The 17295-nt window shown below is 40.3% G+C and overlaps 1 protein-coding gene across 2 annotated transcripts in view; it reads left to right on the top strand.

Moving 5' to 3' along the window:
- Positions 1-15891, top strand: part of SELENOF (selenoprotein F) — a 28965-nt gene extending 13074 nt beyond the window's left edge. The window contains exons 3-5 of one of the 2 annotated variants that reach the window (XM_047785392.1): positions 10988-11051; positions 13320-13369; positions 15042-15891. In XM_047785392.1, coding sequence (XP_047641348.1) covers positions 10988-11051; positions 13320-13369; positions 15042-15173 — 246 coding nt within the window. In that variant the 3' untranslated portion in view covers positions 15174-15891. The remainder of the gene's footprint in view (positions 1-10987; positions 11052-13319; positions 13370-15041) is intronic. The other variant, XM_047785393.1, reaches the window with a different exon arrangement.
- The last annotated feature ends 1404 nt before the right edge of the window (positions 15892-17295 follow it).

Genomic DNA, 17295 nt, shown 5'->3' on the forward strand with positions numbered 1-17295 from the left:
ATCCTACGTATGAGGAATGGGAAACTTGTCCTTGCGATTCAGTTTTCTGTTAGCGACGCTTGGGTGGTGATTGCTCTTCCGAGTGTCAACACAGAGCTCCCGTTTCTGTTTCATTTATGAGGATGCCCTAGCTTATCCCTGATCTCGCCAGAAGGAGAGATGTTAATTATTCAGCACAACATGTAGTCTAAGTCTCATACCTTAATGACTTCAGCTGCTTCTAAACATCGTTACTGTAGAACTTTTGCATTTCTGCTGAATTATTTGCCCCTAAATGTTAGCTAAGTATCTGTTCTTTTTTAAGGTTTTCTGTTTGCCAAAATCCTTGCAGTCCCTCTGCTTTCTTTTCTATCAAATTAATTTTATTTAATTGGTGTGTTTTTGTTTTTTGGCCACTGCGTGCAGCAGCTTAATAGGGGATCTTAGTTCCCAGACTAGGGATTGAACCCCCAGCCGCAGCGGTGCGAGTACCGCGCCTTAACCACTAGAGCACCAGGGAATGCCCTTTGAGTTTTCGTGCTTTCTATTCTATTACGGCCATACCTACTTTATCTCTGAACTGCTATTCTGAAGATTTGGCCAGTTACCAAACAAGAGCACCTTTGGGGAGAAAAGAATCCACATAGCCAAGTTATTTATTTATATGAACCAATAAGCGGGTTATTTCACCTTAATTTACTGTTCATGTCGTCTTGATTGTATCAGGAGGGAGTGGAGAGTAAATACTACCTCAGAGCACAGACTCTGAAACCAAACCACCTATGCCACGCTAGGCGGCATCTTGGCTAATTATGATTTCCCCGTTTATAAATTGGGGGTGATAATAGCTCCTGCTTCCTAAGGTGTTCTGAGGATGAAATGAGTTAATGTATGTACACCGCTTAGAAGAGTGCCTGGGATGGTAAGGACCAGGTAAACACTTGGGGCTGGTGGCGATGACAGTAGTAGCTGTAGCATCTGATTGGCTGATGAGGAAGAAACTAGGAAGAAACTCATCTGGGAGAACTCAGAGGACAGCAGAGTCATTAGTGCACTTGGGAAAGTAGGGTAAAGGAAGATGGACAGGAGACATAGCTGAACCGTGTGGTAGATTTGCCAGTAATACAAATGTGGGAAAATTTCTGGTATTCATTCCACTTTCAAGCTCCTGGATCAGTTGAATCAAGAAGAAATATGATAAAATAACTAGCAGCATGAAAACTTTTACCATTTGTAATTACTTGCTTATGCACAACAAAATACAGAAATAAATTATGTCAAACATAACCCTAGCTTTCAACTTTTTGAGTCCTTGATTGACACATTTTAATAAGGAAAATACTGCAAATTTGAATTTTTAAAATGTGTGATATTTTGATCATTTTTAAATAATGCCATGTGAAAGATTGCTTTTAAAGAGAAAAGGTTTGATACTAAAATATATTCAAAATCAGGGTTCCCATCTTGGTGCAGCGGAAACGAATCCAACTAGGAACCATGAGGACACAGGTTCGATCCCTGGCCTCACTCAGTGGGTTAAGGATCCAGCGTTGCCGTGAGCTGTGGTGTAGGTCGCAGATGTGGCTCATTTGGCATTGCTGTGGCTGTGGTGTAGGCCAGTGGCTACAGCTCCGATTAGACCCCTAGCCTAGAAGCTTCCATATGTTGCAGGTGTGGCCCTAAAAGACTAAATAAATAAATAAATAAAATTATCAAAACTTTACTCCTTAGTTTACTGCAGACTTTAATGGCTTCCATTACTTGATGTTTTTCAAGAATATATTAACAAACTTGGCTTTATTTAAGGCCCAACCAAACATTTTAAATATGTCGCATAGTTTTTCTTAATTCTAATAAAAGAGCATCAAAACATTTATTTTCAATTTACATGGCAATTCTCTAGGCAGTTTTATAGTAATGTAGAAATCAGCTTAAATATCATTATTCAAAACAGTGGCAAATTGTAAGCTTCCGCCTGTCAAAAACAGAACGCTGCTGGCCAGTGAAACACTGAAGGATGAATGGAGGTGAGGCTATTTAGGTGCCTGAAATTGTCGGTACTACAGAGATGTCACAGGGGCTTAAAATAGCTTCACTTTGGAAGTGTCTGTAGCATCAGATACATAAACTGATTTCTTGAAAGGGAACAAAAATTTAATTCAACAGATTATCCTAATTATAAAACATTAAGCAAGAAGGGGTTTTTTAAAAAAGATCTGAATAATATTTGGCAACAGTTCAAAGTCAGGGCAAGAACTACAAAGACTCCTGAGTAGTAACAATTCTAAATAATGACATAAATATTTACTTAATAATAATAGCTACTAAGACTGATTAAATTCTTAGTATATAAAGGCTCTGTTCCAAATCTTTCTATGAGTTAACTTATCCTCACAGCAGCTCTGTGAGTACCCTTATCATCTGCGTTTCATAACCCAGTCTGAGGCATAGAGATCTTGCCTGAAGTTATACAGCTAACAAGGAGCAATAAATATGTGTCATTTGAAAGGTTCTCTTACGCAGTTGTTCAGTTGAACTGAAAATATTATTTTAATGTTTTGATATTAAGGTAGCGCCTTGAGGCAGCAGTGGTGAATGGAAGAAGGGGTGGCAGCAGAGGATAATTTTTAATAAAGCGTGCGGCCCTCAGCTCCAAACTGCCTTTGCCGTTTGCTTTTTCAAGAAGTAAGTGTTAGGTTTCAGTTTAGAGGCCAGGAATTCATCTGGGTACCGTAATGAATTCTGAAACGGAGCGTATCCTGGTCAGAGAGTAGGCAGAAAGTCAGACTGTGGTGTGGCCTAATGTATTTTCTCATTTCATATTGCAGCTCCTAAGTTTTGTACACTTTTTAACTTTTAGCTCATTAAAACCTTTTTAACCTGTTCTTAAAGTTTAAATTGGGTGATTAATTGGAATAGAATGAAATCATTCAGTTTGTACCAACTCTTTTGTTTCAGACACTTCTAACCCTTCTAAAGAGGGTCCTAGCTCTCCCTCTTTTTATGACAGTGGTGGTCAGTATGGGGTGGTGGTCGGACCGCTAACACAGTGAATTAAACTCTCTCTATACGTACACGGCACGTTCATGCTCATTTTTTGAGGCTGTTGAACAGTTGGATGTTGAGCTGTGTTGTAACAAGATCTCAGGGTTTCAAATTAACACAAGTATAGGTTATAATTTTCAAACATCTAGGACCAAAAAGCCACTGAATTTTTTATCGTGCACTTACACAGAATGGTTCGCCACTCTCCAACATAGTTTTACTTATACATATTTCCAAAGTGCTAGTTTTTTTTATGTAAAAACTAATTACTGAGATATTCAAGCTTAGAGTCATTTTTACCATTTCTTGGATATTCTGACCTCAGGAAATGTAGCGGCATTGTGGCAAAGTATTTTTCGATGTACAGTATTCCCTAAATATTTGTAGAATTGAATAAATTGTTCCTAAATGATATCCTGAATTAGTCATACTTGTAGCTGAAGCATGTATAGGAATGTGTGTGTCTGTGGGCATATTTGTTTACAGGTGAAAGTCTAATTTTTTTTTTTTTTTTTTTTTTTTTTTTAGGGCTGCCCCTGCGGCATATGGAGGTTCCCAGGCTAGGGGTCCAATTAGAGCTGTAGCCACCGGCCTACGCCAGAGCCGCAGCCACGCCAGATCCGAGCCACGTGTGCAACCTCCACCACAGCTCACGGCAACACCGGATCCTTAACCCACTGCGCAAGGCCGGGGATCGAACCTTCGTCCTCATGGATACTAGTCAGGTTCATTTCCCGTGAGCTCTAACTCCGTGAAAGTCTCATTGTTACCGTCTTAACCTCTTGCTGATGAAATTCTCTAAGCTTCACGTGTTCCTCAGCACAGTATTGAGAGAAGCCGCCTGCTCTCCTTCCTCGCTGTCCTACTTGGAGTGGTCTGGTTTAGATGGTGGTGCTGTCAGAGGAAGGCTTTTATTTTATTTCTGTACATTTTCCTTGAGCTTTTTAGTGGATTGTATCTTTAGGGAAAGATTCCCCCGGTATGTTCTACCTTCTTAGGGGCCTAAGTTAAAGCAGATGTTACCTGCTTGTTGCGTAGTTTTCTCAGACACAAGACACAGAAAGGAAGAGCAGTTTAACGGTGCAGTAGGATGAGTTGTAAACTCGGGGAGCTTCCTTGGGCATCGTCATTGCTTCGTATGGTCAGAGTTTGATAGAAAACACCAGAAATGAATAGTTTAATCTCAGGGGTGTAGTATTAGAGAGTTATGTTGACCCGCTTGGTTTGCTAAAATTGTGAGACTGAATCTTTTCCCTAATCCTCCGTGTTCCGTCATTGTTCCTGCTAGAATTCCTTCAGACTGTGTGCGAAAGTGCCAATAAGTTATCATTTACACATCTGCTTTTTAGTGACTTACCGTGAAATCTGGACAAAAGCTTTACTGTAAGATCACAGGGCATTCAGTACCCTAATTATTTGTCCATGTGGGATGGTAGCTTAATGTTTTTACCATTGCAGGTACTTTAAAAAAATCGGAAATACAGGAATGACTTGATGAATAATGAACTAAAATTTAAAACGTCAGCAGGTCGCTAGACATGGTTTTAGTTGGAGACATTTTCCTTGAGAATGAACTGGCTAAATCTTGCTAAAAATAACTTCTGTGTGATTTTTTCCTTTTCAGCTGGTCCCCAACTTAGTGTTCAACTGCAATTTTTCAGCTTTGTGATAGTGCAAAAGCTATAGGCACTTAGTCCAAATTGCACTTTGAAATTTGATCTTTTTCCACGGTGGCAGTACGCAGTCTGATATTCTGGGCCGTGGCAGCAAGCTACAGCTATCGGTACCCATTTCACCGTCCTGTTTCTCACTTTCAGTACAGTATTCAGTAAATTACCTGAGATATTCAGCCCTTCTATACAGTAGGCTTTGTGTTGGACGATTTGGCCCAGTCGTAGGCTAATGTCCGTGTTCCGAGCTGGTCAGAGATGGGCTCGACTGCGATGCCCAGTCGGCAGGGTGTGGTAGTGCACTTTTCACGTACAGGAGGTGTACGGGAAGATCTGTGTGTAAAGGGAGTCAAGATGACGTTAAGAAATTACACCGGCTACAGTTGATGTTTGCAAGAGTGGCTGACATATGTTGGAACATATCAAAATATGTTTTCATCTAAGATCCCTAAATAATATACTACTCAGCTTCGTCATGTTATAGCCATACTTCCTTATTTTTAAATATCTACATTTTATTTAAGAGTAAACCTTCAGATCAATGAAATAGTTACTCCTATCTGCATTCTTTTCAGCAGTCAAAATGTTTCCTTTTGTTCGCCTAACATTAGAGCATTTTCGTCATTTTGCTACTTAATGTTCAAATTTTTTCCGTTTTTTTTTTTTAAGTTTTTCTTTAAACAAAAGATTTTGAAAAGAAGAATGTATGGCTGCAAGCGGTAGTTCAGATGAGAAGAAAAACAGTACTACAGCACTTATCTTGCTTTAGGCAGTGTTTTCCTAAAGGTTTACCTTTTAGAATTAATTTGGTTAGTCTGTTGAGCAAAAGACTACTGTTTGACTGTTTTGTAATTTTTGCCTCATTAATACTTGAGAACCGTCCTGAGCATCCCTGGCTGCCCGTGACAGTCACTGGGGTAGCCTTACAAGTAGTGACAGTAATTAAAACACTGATGCCTGGAGCTCACCCCCAGCGGTCCCCATCTGCCTAGACTGGCTGGGATCCAGGGATCAGTAATTTTCAGTATCTTCTCAGGTAAGTCAGGTGTACAGTTGGAGTTGAAAACACTGCACTAAGGTGATTTGAATTTGAAAGCTTGAGAAATTTTGAAGCGGCTATTCTAATTACAGAGGAATAGTAAGTGATAGCCCTAAGTAGTCTAGTCCCAGAACTGAAAGCTTATGCAAGGAGGCTTGCTGCTTGTAAGTGCCAGCACCATAGTTGGACCACAGAAACATCTGATTTTATAACTTGAGCTCTTTTCACTATACACTTAAAAGATAAAGTGAGGCATATTAAAAAATTTAATAGTTTGAGCAAAACTCCATTCACATTGGGTTCTATCAAACCAGAAGTGCCTAGGAGCTCGCTACCAGCAGGAATTAGAAGTACAACTTACAAAGAAGATGCAGAAGCAAAGCAAGGAAATTTTTTGATTAGCTATAGTTTAAGTGGTTTTCTTCTGGGGGAAAGCCTAGTTGGCTGTTTGTAATTAGTTAGCTTTAGGTTTTATTCTTAACTTTGAAGTATTTATAGACTTAGCTTTTGGTTTGGTTCCATAGGCTGCTAATACCCAAGAACCACCTCATCATCACCTCAGTGTGATGGCCTCATTTAATTTAGCAGTACCATTCTGGGAGTTCCCTTGTGGCGCAGTGGGTTAAGGACCAAGTGTTGTCACTCCTGCAGACGGGTTTGATCCCTAGCCTAGGAGCTTCCACATGCTGTGGGCACAACCAAAAAAATAAGTAATTATCAACAACAATACTTTGCTGTATGAAAACTTTTTGTTTGTATGAAAACTTTTTGTTTGACTCAATTTAAATAGTTTATTTCAAGGTTTTCTTGCTGTCACTTTTCTTAAGCCATAGATACCATCACCAATAAAAATATAAAGTGCTTGGTGTTCTAAAGTAGTAAAATATATCTCACGAGGACCAGGTTTACAAATTTGTTGTAATGATGGGGGCAGTAAAAATTAACAAATGCAATACTCTTTAAAAATTCTTTAGGAAATTTACATAACTCGCATGTGTTACCTTTGTTCAGGGTTATAAATCTAAGAATCTGGCTACCTGTTAAAAAGCAGCATAGCACCATTTTTTGTCTTGCCATTGATCAGAGTCATTTTATGGCAAAGTTATCACCACAGAATAAAGATTTTGGCCTTTTCCTATATGGGAAAACCTCATTATAAACCCTTACTAAAATTTTATAACAAGAGGATGGTCAGGTGGTTTAAAAAAAAAATTATATTCCAACAGTAAATTATTAAGGAAGTCTTTACAGTCAAGGGAGTACATTGTCCCAGAATATTAGGAAAATATATGATGTACAGAATCTAAAATTGATAGAGGCATAAAAAATAATCTTGGTGATGCTTAAAATACATTTATTTAAATTGTGGAAAAAATTATTTAACTGCAAAGCTGAGATTTATTTTAAGAGTAATAAAAATAACTTATTTTTAAATGAGAAGGAAATGAGAATATTCAAAAACCCTGTTATAAATAAGTTATAGAGCTATAACTTAGTAGCTCTTAGTAGTTAGGTGTCTCTACTGGCCATCCAAAGACCTTATCAGACCTTTAGGAAAACCAATAATAATATGGAGATAGGTATGGATTCCGAAGGGGAAAATGCAATTTTGAGCATCATTTTCATATTTTTATAAAGGTGTCCATCTATTTCCATTTAAATTACCCGGGCCGGTACAATATAATCCTAATGGAATAGTGTCTGTCTGGGTTGGATTACACAAATACGGCTTCTCTGATGCATACGGAAAAGAGGCCTCCCAGCGTGGTATCAAAACAAGCTTGCTGTGTAAAAGTTACATAACTTGCTGCTTTGATTTCTATTGATGTTTTTCCACAAATGTTTGAAGGTCAGCATTTTTGTATGCCAGTGATGTTACTTTAAAAAATAAGAAAGAAGTAAAATGCTGTGGAGTTCCCCGGTATTCTAGCAGTTAAGGATTCAGCCTCGTCACTGCTGAGCCTCAGGTTCAGTCCCTGGCCTGGGAACTTCTGCATGCCGTGGGCATGGCCAAACAAAAAAAGTAGAAATGCTAAAAGTGACATCAAGAAAATCTTAAGTTTTGGAGTTCCCATCATGGCGCAGTGGTTAAGGAATCCGACTAGGAACCATGAGGTTGTGGGTTCGATCCCTGGCCTTGCTCAATGGGTTGAGGATCCGGCGTTGCTGTGAGCTGTTGGTGTGGGTCGCAGACGCGGCTCGGATCCTGCGTTGCTGTGGCTCTGGTGTAGGCCGGTGGCTACAGCTCCTCTTCGACCCCTAGCCTGGGAACCTCCATATGCCGTGGGAGCGGCCCTAGAAAAGGCAAAAAGGCAAAAAAAAAAAAAAACCAAAAACATTCAAGTTTTAACATTTTTTAATCCCATAATACTTTCTAGCCTTGATAAATTCTAAATGGCATGTGTTTCCTTTTGTCTGAATTTGTGCATTGTCAGAGATGCTTGGGATTACTTTAGGAGGCATTGAAAATCTACCACAATTTGTAGTTAGCTTAACTTATTTCTTCACCGTGAAAAACAAATGTTTTCCTATGAACACTACAGATTCATAGGTAAAATGCCAAACTAGCTATAGCATCATAGGTTAATGTTTTTAGAATTTTGACTTAAATATTAAGTTTTACAGCTTGAATTACATTTTGTTTACCCTAGACTGGAACTAAGCATAGTCTGCTCTACCAAGTGTATCAGAGGAACTGGAACTGATTTTTCCAGTCACACGATAAAAAAAGTCATTTAATTCTGTTAAAGGACTAATTCTGTCCCGTTCAGCGCACATGCCTTAAACCTCAGCCCGCGTCCGGCTGCAGATGGGGTCACAGCACAGCGGGAGCAGGGCGGCCGGCACGTCCCCAAAAAGCCCAGAAAGCCCCCGGCCGAGCTGCCGCCTCGTTAGAGGGCGAGTCTCGCTAACTTTCTGGGTCGCGATGCAGAGAATGGTTTCCACGTGTGCCAGGGAGCTGCATCCTTCCGTCCGTGGGGCACCCAGACGGGCCTGCTCGTCCTCTCCTGTCATAAGCAGCCGCCCCCTGTGAGTCGTAGTAGGAAGACTTGGGGGAAGGCGCCGCATAGAGCCATCTCCGAAGGTAGTGGAATCTCTGCCTAGAGCTTCCGGGGGTCCTTACGCTTGCAGATAAAAGATAAATCTAATAACCACATCTAGTATGCCTTATATGTTTATTTTTTAATTCGGATAAAATGTACATGAAATTACGTATCGTAGCCGTTTTAAGTGTACGGTTTGGTGACATTAAATACATTCATGTTGTCCACCCGCTTCACTGTCGGTCCCCAGAGCTTTGTCATCTTCCCAACCTGGAACAACTCTTTCTTTCTTTCTGTCTGTCTGTCTGTCTTTCCTTGGGCCTCAGCTGCAGCATGCTGAATTTCCTGGGCCAGAATCGAACCCAGGCTACAGCCGTAACCTGAGGCACAGCAGAGACGATGCTGAGTCCTTAACCACTAGGCCACCAGGGAACTCCAAGCACCATATTTATTAAATAATAACTCCTCATTCCTCCCCCTGCAGCCCCTGACAACCACCATTCTGCTTTCTGTCTCTGAATTTGAATTGAATTCTCTAGATACCTCACAGAAGTGCAGTTATACAATACTGACCCTTTTGTGGCTGCCTTATTTCTTAGCATAATGTTTTCAGGGTTCATCCTAGTTATAGTATGTGTCAGAATGTCCTTCCTTTTTCAGGTTGAATAATCTTATTCCCTTATCTATACCACATTTCGTTGAGCTCTTCATCTGTGGATGGACAGTGGGCTGCCTCCACCTTTTCGCTACTGTGAATAATAATTGGTATACAAGTAACCATTCCAGTCCCTGCTTTCAGTTCTTTTGCGTATGTATCTAGATGTGGAATTGCTGAGCCGTATAATTCTATTTTTAATTTTTTAAAGAACCAGCGTTCTGTTCTCCGTAGTGGCTGTACTGCTTTAAATTCCCAAAAAGCGGTGCTCAAGAATTCTGTTTTCCCCACATCCTCGCCAACCACTTGTTGTCCTCTGGCTTTGATAGTAGCTTCTAATGAGGGTGACGTGTATCCCGTTGCGGTTTCGTGTTTCCCTAATGATTAGTGAGGTTGAGCGTCTTTTTATGAACTTGTTGGTAATATGACCTTAGAGTTTTAAAGATGGGGGGAGGGTGTTTTTTCTACCCAAATTAACCAAATCTTATTTTAAAATCTTGAGAGATCATCGGCGCTCTTACTCTGAAATCTGTCAGCGTTTCAGAGCATCCATGGGTAGTTTGAACTAAAGCAAATTCGCCTCAAAAACGTAAGAGCTCCTATTGGTCTAACCCAGAAGCACCAACATGTTAAAAAGTCGTTCTTTGGGGAAGAGTTGGAATTAAGGGGATTTTTAAATTTCTATTTTTTGCGTTTCTATATTTTTCAAAATATCTAAAATAAACATGCATGGCGCATGTGGGTTTTGTGCTGTTTTAGACGTTACAAAGTAAAACCCCTCCTTAGCGCTTGGACCTACCGTTTAAAAAAGTACACGAAAACGTCGGAAATGGGTAGCGTATGTTCTGACGGCCTGCCTGCGTTCCCAGTTCTTTCAGAAGAATGTGCGAGGCTCTACTGTCACAGCAGCAGCAACGTGATGGTTACTGTTGAATCCATTTCAGCCGAATTCATTGCTGTGAAATATTTGCATTTGCATTTTTTATAATGAGCTTTTACTGTAAAGAGAACGTGTAGGTCCTGTAGCTAGAAAGGCAGTGTTTACCACTGAATCCATTTCAGCTGAATTTCATTAAGGGAAATGTTTGCATTTAAGTTCTTTATAATGAGATTTTGGTAGCTTTTCTGTAATATTTTTATGTGATACTCCAATTACTTTTTAAAGGTATTGGGGTTTTGTTTCATTTAATTTTAAAACATCAATCACTTAATTTTAAAAGCAGCCAAAAAGAATTATCATTAAGTATTTGTGTTGAATAGATGCACACATAGCTGTTTTCAACTTTGCATCCTAAAAAACTGTGAGAAATCTTTAAAACTTTATGAGGAACTTCCTAGCACCCCTTACCTGTCAAGTTCATGGTCAAGTCTCTGCATCTCCCTCAATCTCTTTGGCTAAGTGTAAGAGCATCCCGGGAGGCTTCCGTTTTCTCTTCCGATGCTTGTTTGATCTGTGTGTCTGCTTGACTGTAATGATATGCTCTGAAATCTTACATTTGTAGCTACATTGTTTAAGTTGATAGCAGCGTTTTAAACTCTCCTCTTTCTTCTGCAGCTGTATGCAGGAGCTATCCTCGAAGTCTGCGGATGAAAGTTGGGGAGGTTCCCTCAAGTCCAAGGTATGTGAAATTAACTTCAGTGAAACTTAATGATTTAAAGAATGATTTCATTAAATACTTCCAGGAATAAGAATCTTTAAGGTTATACTTTTTCAACAGTATATGACTTTTCTCTACATTTGTTTTCATGGGAGTAGGCTTTATAATTGTTGACTACTAGGTTACTGTAAGCAAGCAAAAAATTTGAAATTTATATTTAAATACAGCACAGGATGGGGTTATGATTTTCTTAAAAGAAGAGCTTTTCCTTTACCCAGTACAAATTTTTGAGAGTCTTTGACCAAATGGAAATGTAATTCTTCCAAATAATATTTTAAATGTGATTTAGAGAAAACGCTGAGGAATGATTGCATTAAGGAGAGTAGAGTGTTTAGAAGAGCTTGGGAGTTGCCATGGTGCCTCAGCAGAAACCAGTCTGACTAGGACGCATGAGAACGCGAGTTCGATTCCTGACTGTTTTGAGGTCAAGTTCAAACATTTTTCGCTGACCTCCAGACATACCCTTCCTGTTACCCCTCATCCCCAGATTCACAGGTCCGCCTTTATAATTGACAGATAATTAAGTTGGCATAAGAACATCTTCTTGAGATAGAGTAACTGAATTAATTTCTTTAGGAATCTCCAAAATGATATCATTTAGCTATTTTTAAAACAGCAGAAAGTAAACGAGAAAGTCAGTTGCTCTGAGGTCTTTTTTGCAAATCCCTTTTATTCTCATACAGCCTGTCCTGCTGCCAGTGTATATAGTTAGTACTGAGATATCTGTGGAAAGATGAACTTGCTGCCTGTAAAACGTGATTTGCTGCCACAGGGTATTTAGTAGATATTCCTCTCATTGAAAACTTACAGGCTTAATAATACGTAGCAGAGAGAAGAGAAAAGAACTGATTAAAATAGTCATTAGTGACTCAGCTTAATATTCCTTTTAAATTTCTACACTCATTCTAGCCTGTTAAAATCTTTTGAATGACAGAAAATTATTGAATGTGCTAGGTTTTGTTGTAGATAAAAAAAAATATTGAAGAATAGTCCTTTTCCCAGAGAAGTTTCTCAGGTAGTAGTGAACCCACGTACTGTGTGTTAAGTGGAGTTTTTGCACAAGTGTGCATATAGCATTTGCCAAAGGCATGGTAGGAAAGATGATGCACTTTTGAAGAGTTGGTTCATTTTGCTAAATACCCTTCAGGAAGGACGTGTCCGCCAATATTCCCTTTTACAACGAACCTCAGCGAAATCTTCTCTACCCGTCTCTAATTGTAAATAGTCTTTTTATTTTTGTCACTCTGAGGCTACTTCATTTCTTCAGTTATTTGTGAGATTGAACAGTTTTTTGAATGTTTATTGACCGTTTGTGTGTTTGTATATTACACGTTCCTGCCCTTAGTTCATTTCTCTAGTACCTAGTATTTATTTTTTCTTATTAATAGGAACCCTCTTATACACTGTCAGAGATAATTTTCTCCAGTGTGTCACTTTTACTTTGAACTTTGTTGATGGTGGTGTTTGGCTGTGCTCACGTTTCCTTTTTTATACAGGCACCTCTATAAAGCATTTTCTTTAGGTTTGTGCGTAGGAGAAGAATTTTATGTTCCATATCCAGGTTGTCTGTGTGAAATGCTGTGGTAGTCGTCTTCTAAACCTTTTTTCTTTTCTTTGTAACACTTAACAGAACTGAAGTGATCAGTTATGTGATGGCTTGTTAGCGTCTTTCTTCGCTACCAGACTGTAAACTCCACTAGAGCAGGAATCGTGTCTGTTTTCTGTAGCTTCATCTCTGCTGTCTGGTGTACAGTAGATATTCAGAAGTATTTATTGAATAATTCACACACATACACACCCCAGATGCACACACTCTCTCTCTTTGGTTTGATAGCTTTACCATATTAAAAAGCATTTTTATCTCGCTAGATTTCCTAATCTGTTTTATCCATTCTGGTATAAATATCACATAATAGAGTCATCAAACATTGAACCAATTCTCCCATATTTTTCTTTATCTAAACTGCCCTGACTGTTCTGAAACATTGACTTTTATAGCTGAGCCCTTTACTGTCACGTTATCAAACCCTCAAAATCCCACTGTAACTTGGGATTTTTAGTAATTTGAAACAATTAACATTTAAAAATATTTAGTCTTCCCTCTGTTTTCATTACCTTGGTTTTTACATATAGGATCTAATTTTTACTGAGTTTATTTCTACTTTTTTATTGATCATTGTTAAGCTTGAATTGAAAGTGAACAATTTGAATCTTTTCTTTTCTCTTAAGCTTTCGTCAGGAGTGATAAGCCCAAACTATTCAGAGGACTACAAATCAAGGTAATATAATTTTAATGGGATCCTCGCTTTTTTAATGAAAAAATATTTCACTTGATTTTTAGAGCCGTTTTAAGTTTACAGAAGAATTGCTTTGAAGTGTCCCGTCTCCTCCTCGCTCCTCCGGCTCCCTTGTCCACACCTCGCGTCGATGGTGCACATTCGTTACGGTTGATAAGCAGCGCAAATACATTGTTAGTAACTCACTTTCCTAGTTTGCATTATCGCTTGTTCTCCCACCATTACAGGGACACACAGGAGTCTCGCTGTCCCCCAGTCCCTTTGCTGCGCATCCCCCCAAACTCCCGGCAGGCGCAACGGCTGGTCCTTTTCCTGTCTTTCCGGTCGGTCCTGGGGTGGAATCATGCAGTAGATGGCCCTTCCCGATTTAACGTACAAGCATTTACAGTTCCGTCGTGTCTTTTCTGGAGCTCGGTGTTTCTTTCTTTGCAGTGCTGAGTGAGATGAATCCTAGTCCCTTGTACCCGGTGCTTCTGGTCACCTGTGGAAGGCCACAGCGGTCATTCCCAGTTGTTGACAATTCTGAGTAACACTGCTGCATAGGCTTTTGTGTAGACCCAAGTTTAACTTATTCGGGCGATTCCTGAATCCTAGAGCAAGACTCTTTGGCAGTTTCTTACAAAGCTGAGCTGTTTTCCAGAGTGACTGTATCCTTGGCATATGCCCGCCAGTGAGGAGCAGGCATTCCTGCTGCTCCACAGCCTCCTCAGCTTTGTTCTTGGCAGGGTTTGGATTTTCTCCATATTCTGCCGCGCGTGGGTGGGACCTCATGGGGGTGATTTGCAGCCTAACGGAGCACCTTTCCACATGCTGATTTGCCATCTGAGTCTTTAGTGTGTCTGAGATCTCTTGCCCACTTTTTAAAATGTTAATTATGGTGAAAAAACAAACAAACTTAAAAGTCATTAAGATGGTAAATATACGGTTGAGTAGTGTCAGGTCGAGGCACTGTTGCGCAGCAGATCTAGAACTTTCTCAGCTTGCAGATGAGAACTGGAACTCTTCACCCATTTAAACACTCGTCCCCCCTCCTGCCTCCAGCCCGGGGCCACCACCTCTGTGATTGTGGCACTGGAATGACCCAGTGCCTGTCCTTCCATGTAGGCTTATTTCACTTTAGCAGAATGTCCTCTTTAGCTTCAGCAGTGCCAGCCTGTGTGGGGACCCTTTTTCTGCCTCTGTTGATAGGATCATATGATTGGTTTACCCTGTTGGATTACGTTAATTTTCAAATGTTGCACCACTTTTGCATACATGGAGTAAATCCAGATTGATCATGCATGGTATATAATTCTTTACACATTGTTGGATTTGATTTAATATTTAGAACATTTTTGTAGCTATGTTCTGTGTAATTTTTAATATTTTAAAGAATTTTGAATTAAAAATCAAATTTTTAAGAATTTAAATAACGTGACCCAAAAGGTTTAAGTCGTAATGTGATTGCTTCCTGCGCTGGAGGGCCTGTTTCTGAAACCCTCAGCTGGGCTGGGAAAGGATCAGAGGCTGGTGGCCCCATCGAGTTTGCCTGCATCTCTGGCGCTCACCCCTGGAAGACCCAGGACAATGAAGCTGCTTGAGGTGGTGTGGATTTTGGTTGAAGCTGAAAAGGCTCTTCCTACGCAGAAAATGATGGTCTTGCTCTGTTTTGTAGTATGTTCGTGGCTCGGACCCTGTGCTCAAGCTTCTGGACGACAACGGGAACATTGCTGAAGAACTGAGTATCCTCAAGTGGAACACAGACAGCGTGGAAGAATTCCTGAGTGAAAAGCTGCAGCGCGTCTAAATCTTGCTTAAATTTCGTCCTGTCCTTTTGTTACCTTGTCAGATGAAACAGCACCTAGAAAATAGTTTTGCCTTCTTCCATTGATCAGTCTCTTACCGTGAGGCATTAAGCATTGAATTAGAAGACGGAAGTGGCCGCGCAGCCCAGGGTAGGTAAGGAAGGGGCAAGCTTCGCATCATCCACTTGTTATAAAGCTCCGTCCTCCAGCACCTGTTGATACCACTAACAATGCTTGGTGATAATCTTGTGGCTAATCAATGCAAATGATAGTTTGTGATAACTGGTCCAGTTTTTAAATGAGGGGGATTAATAAGGAAGATGCTTGCTGTGCCTCATGGGCTGTGTGCTCCCGGCAGGTAATGACAGCCCTGCCAAGCAGATGAGGGATCCTGGGCCTCCGCAGGTGGCCAGCCTCTCAGATCCTCATGGTTTTGTGTTACCCAGCCTCCCTGTTAATAGAAACATTATCATTTATAATGAATGCACTGCATAACATCTCTGTGGCTTTGTTCTTGTGAGACAGATTCAAGATCTATGGTAGGAGTGAAACAGTCACACAGATTCGCATTAATGAAGACTACACAGAAAACCTTTTTGAGGATTTGTGTGGATCTGATGTTGAGCAAATTTTTGTGCTTTACATTCCCATAGAAGAGTCAATTTAAAAATAAATGATCATTTGTAAGACCAAAATATTAATAAAAAAAAGTTTCAGAAATCGAATGTGAATTTGAAGTTCTTCTAGTCCCCCCTCCCCTTTTTTTGGTCTTTTTAAGAGCAACACCCAAGGCATGTGGAAGTTCCCAGGCCAAGTGTGGAACTGGAGCCACAGCTCCTGGCCTGCACCACAGCCACACTGGATCTGAGCTGCATCTGTGATCCTGCACAACAGCTCGCAGCAACGCCCGATCCTCACTGCACTGAGCGAGGCCAGGGATTGAACCTGCACCCTCGTGGACACTGTCGGATCCTTAACCTGTGGAGCCACAGTGGGAGCTCACCCTTCCATGTTTAGAAAGGACATGTCTCCAAAAAATGGAGCTCCCATGTGGCTCAGCAAGGTAAGGATCCCGTGTTGCTCCAGCTGTGGCACAGGTGTGATCCATGGCGGGAACTTCCTCATGCCGTGGTTGTGACCAAAATAATTAAAAATAAGTTTTAAAATGACACATTTCTTGGTGCATTTCTATTTTCTTATAAGTTTTTTTTTTTTTCACCAGAAGCACTGAAATGGCTACATTGTTTAAAACTTATGAGTAATACTGCTTTATATTTGTATATGGGTGGTTTTTTTTTTTTTTGGTCAAAGTTTATGTATGAACACATTTTCATTGCTTAAAATGTCTTAAAATGTAGAATTTTTAATGAGCCGTTAAAAACGATTTTTCTTTGCTTACCTTCTACCTGATGAGTGACTTCTCCATAAAAGATGGTTCACCAAGACCAGCATTCATCCAATCGACTTTAGGTCATTTAAACCTCTTACTAAACAAATGGGTCTAATATCCTATTAAGTCAACACAATCTTAGGATAAATTCTAATAATCTGGAAACTTCAATTGTTTATGTTGAATTAAACTCTTAAGAAAGGATATTGGCAAGTCTTTTAAAGACAGTTCTACCAGAAAATGTTTATAGCATCTTTGAACAGAGGTCAATTATTAATCATGTATTTAAAATTAAGACATTTTTGAAGCCAGCTGGAGAATGGATCAATCCTGGGCAGCTAATTAGTCAAACCATGAGAAGTCCTGGCAAACAGACTGGCCCATTTGTGATCGTCCCCAAAACAGGGGATGGGGGGCCGTGACTTTGACAGTCCAGACCCGGGCGATGTACTAACCTGGATGGTGATTCTTCCCTTAGAACAGGAGGGGGGGCCAGCCATGGACGGTTGGAGAAAAGCGCAGGAGAGGAGTAGCCCACCCGCACAGAACTGGCAGGACAGGAGTGAGATTTCAGAGCTGCTGGGCCCGGCCGAGAAAGCTCTGGACCGCCTTCTGGGCGGCACGGGAAGAGCCAGTCAGATGAGTACCTGGCACTGGGGTTAAAAAAAGAGAGGCCTCAAAAGTCTGTTCCACTGAGCCTCTTGCTGGAGCTCCGGAGAAGGTGAAGAACCTTA

This window comes from Phacochoerus africanus, chromosome 6 (assembly GCF_016906955.1).
Source record: "Phacochoerus africanus isolate WHEZ1 chromosome 6, ROS_Pafr_v1, whole genome shotgun sequence".
Taxonomy (NCBI): domain Eukaryota; kingdom Metazoa; phylum Chordata; class Mammalia; order Artiodactyla; family Suidae; genus Phacochoerus; species Phacochoerus africanus.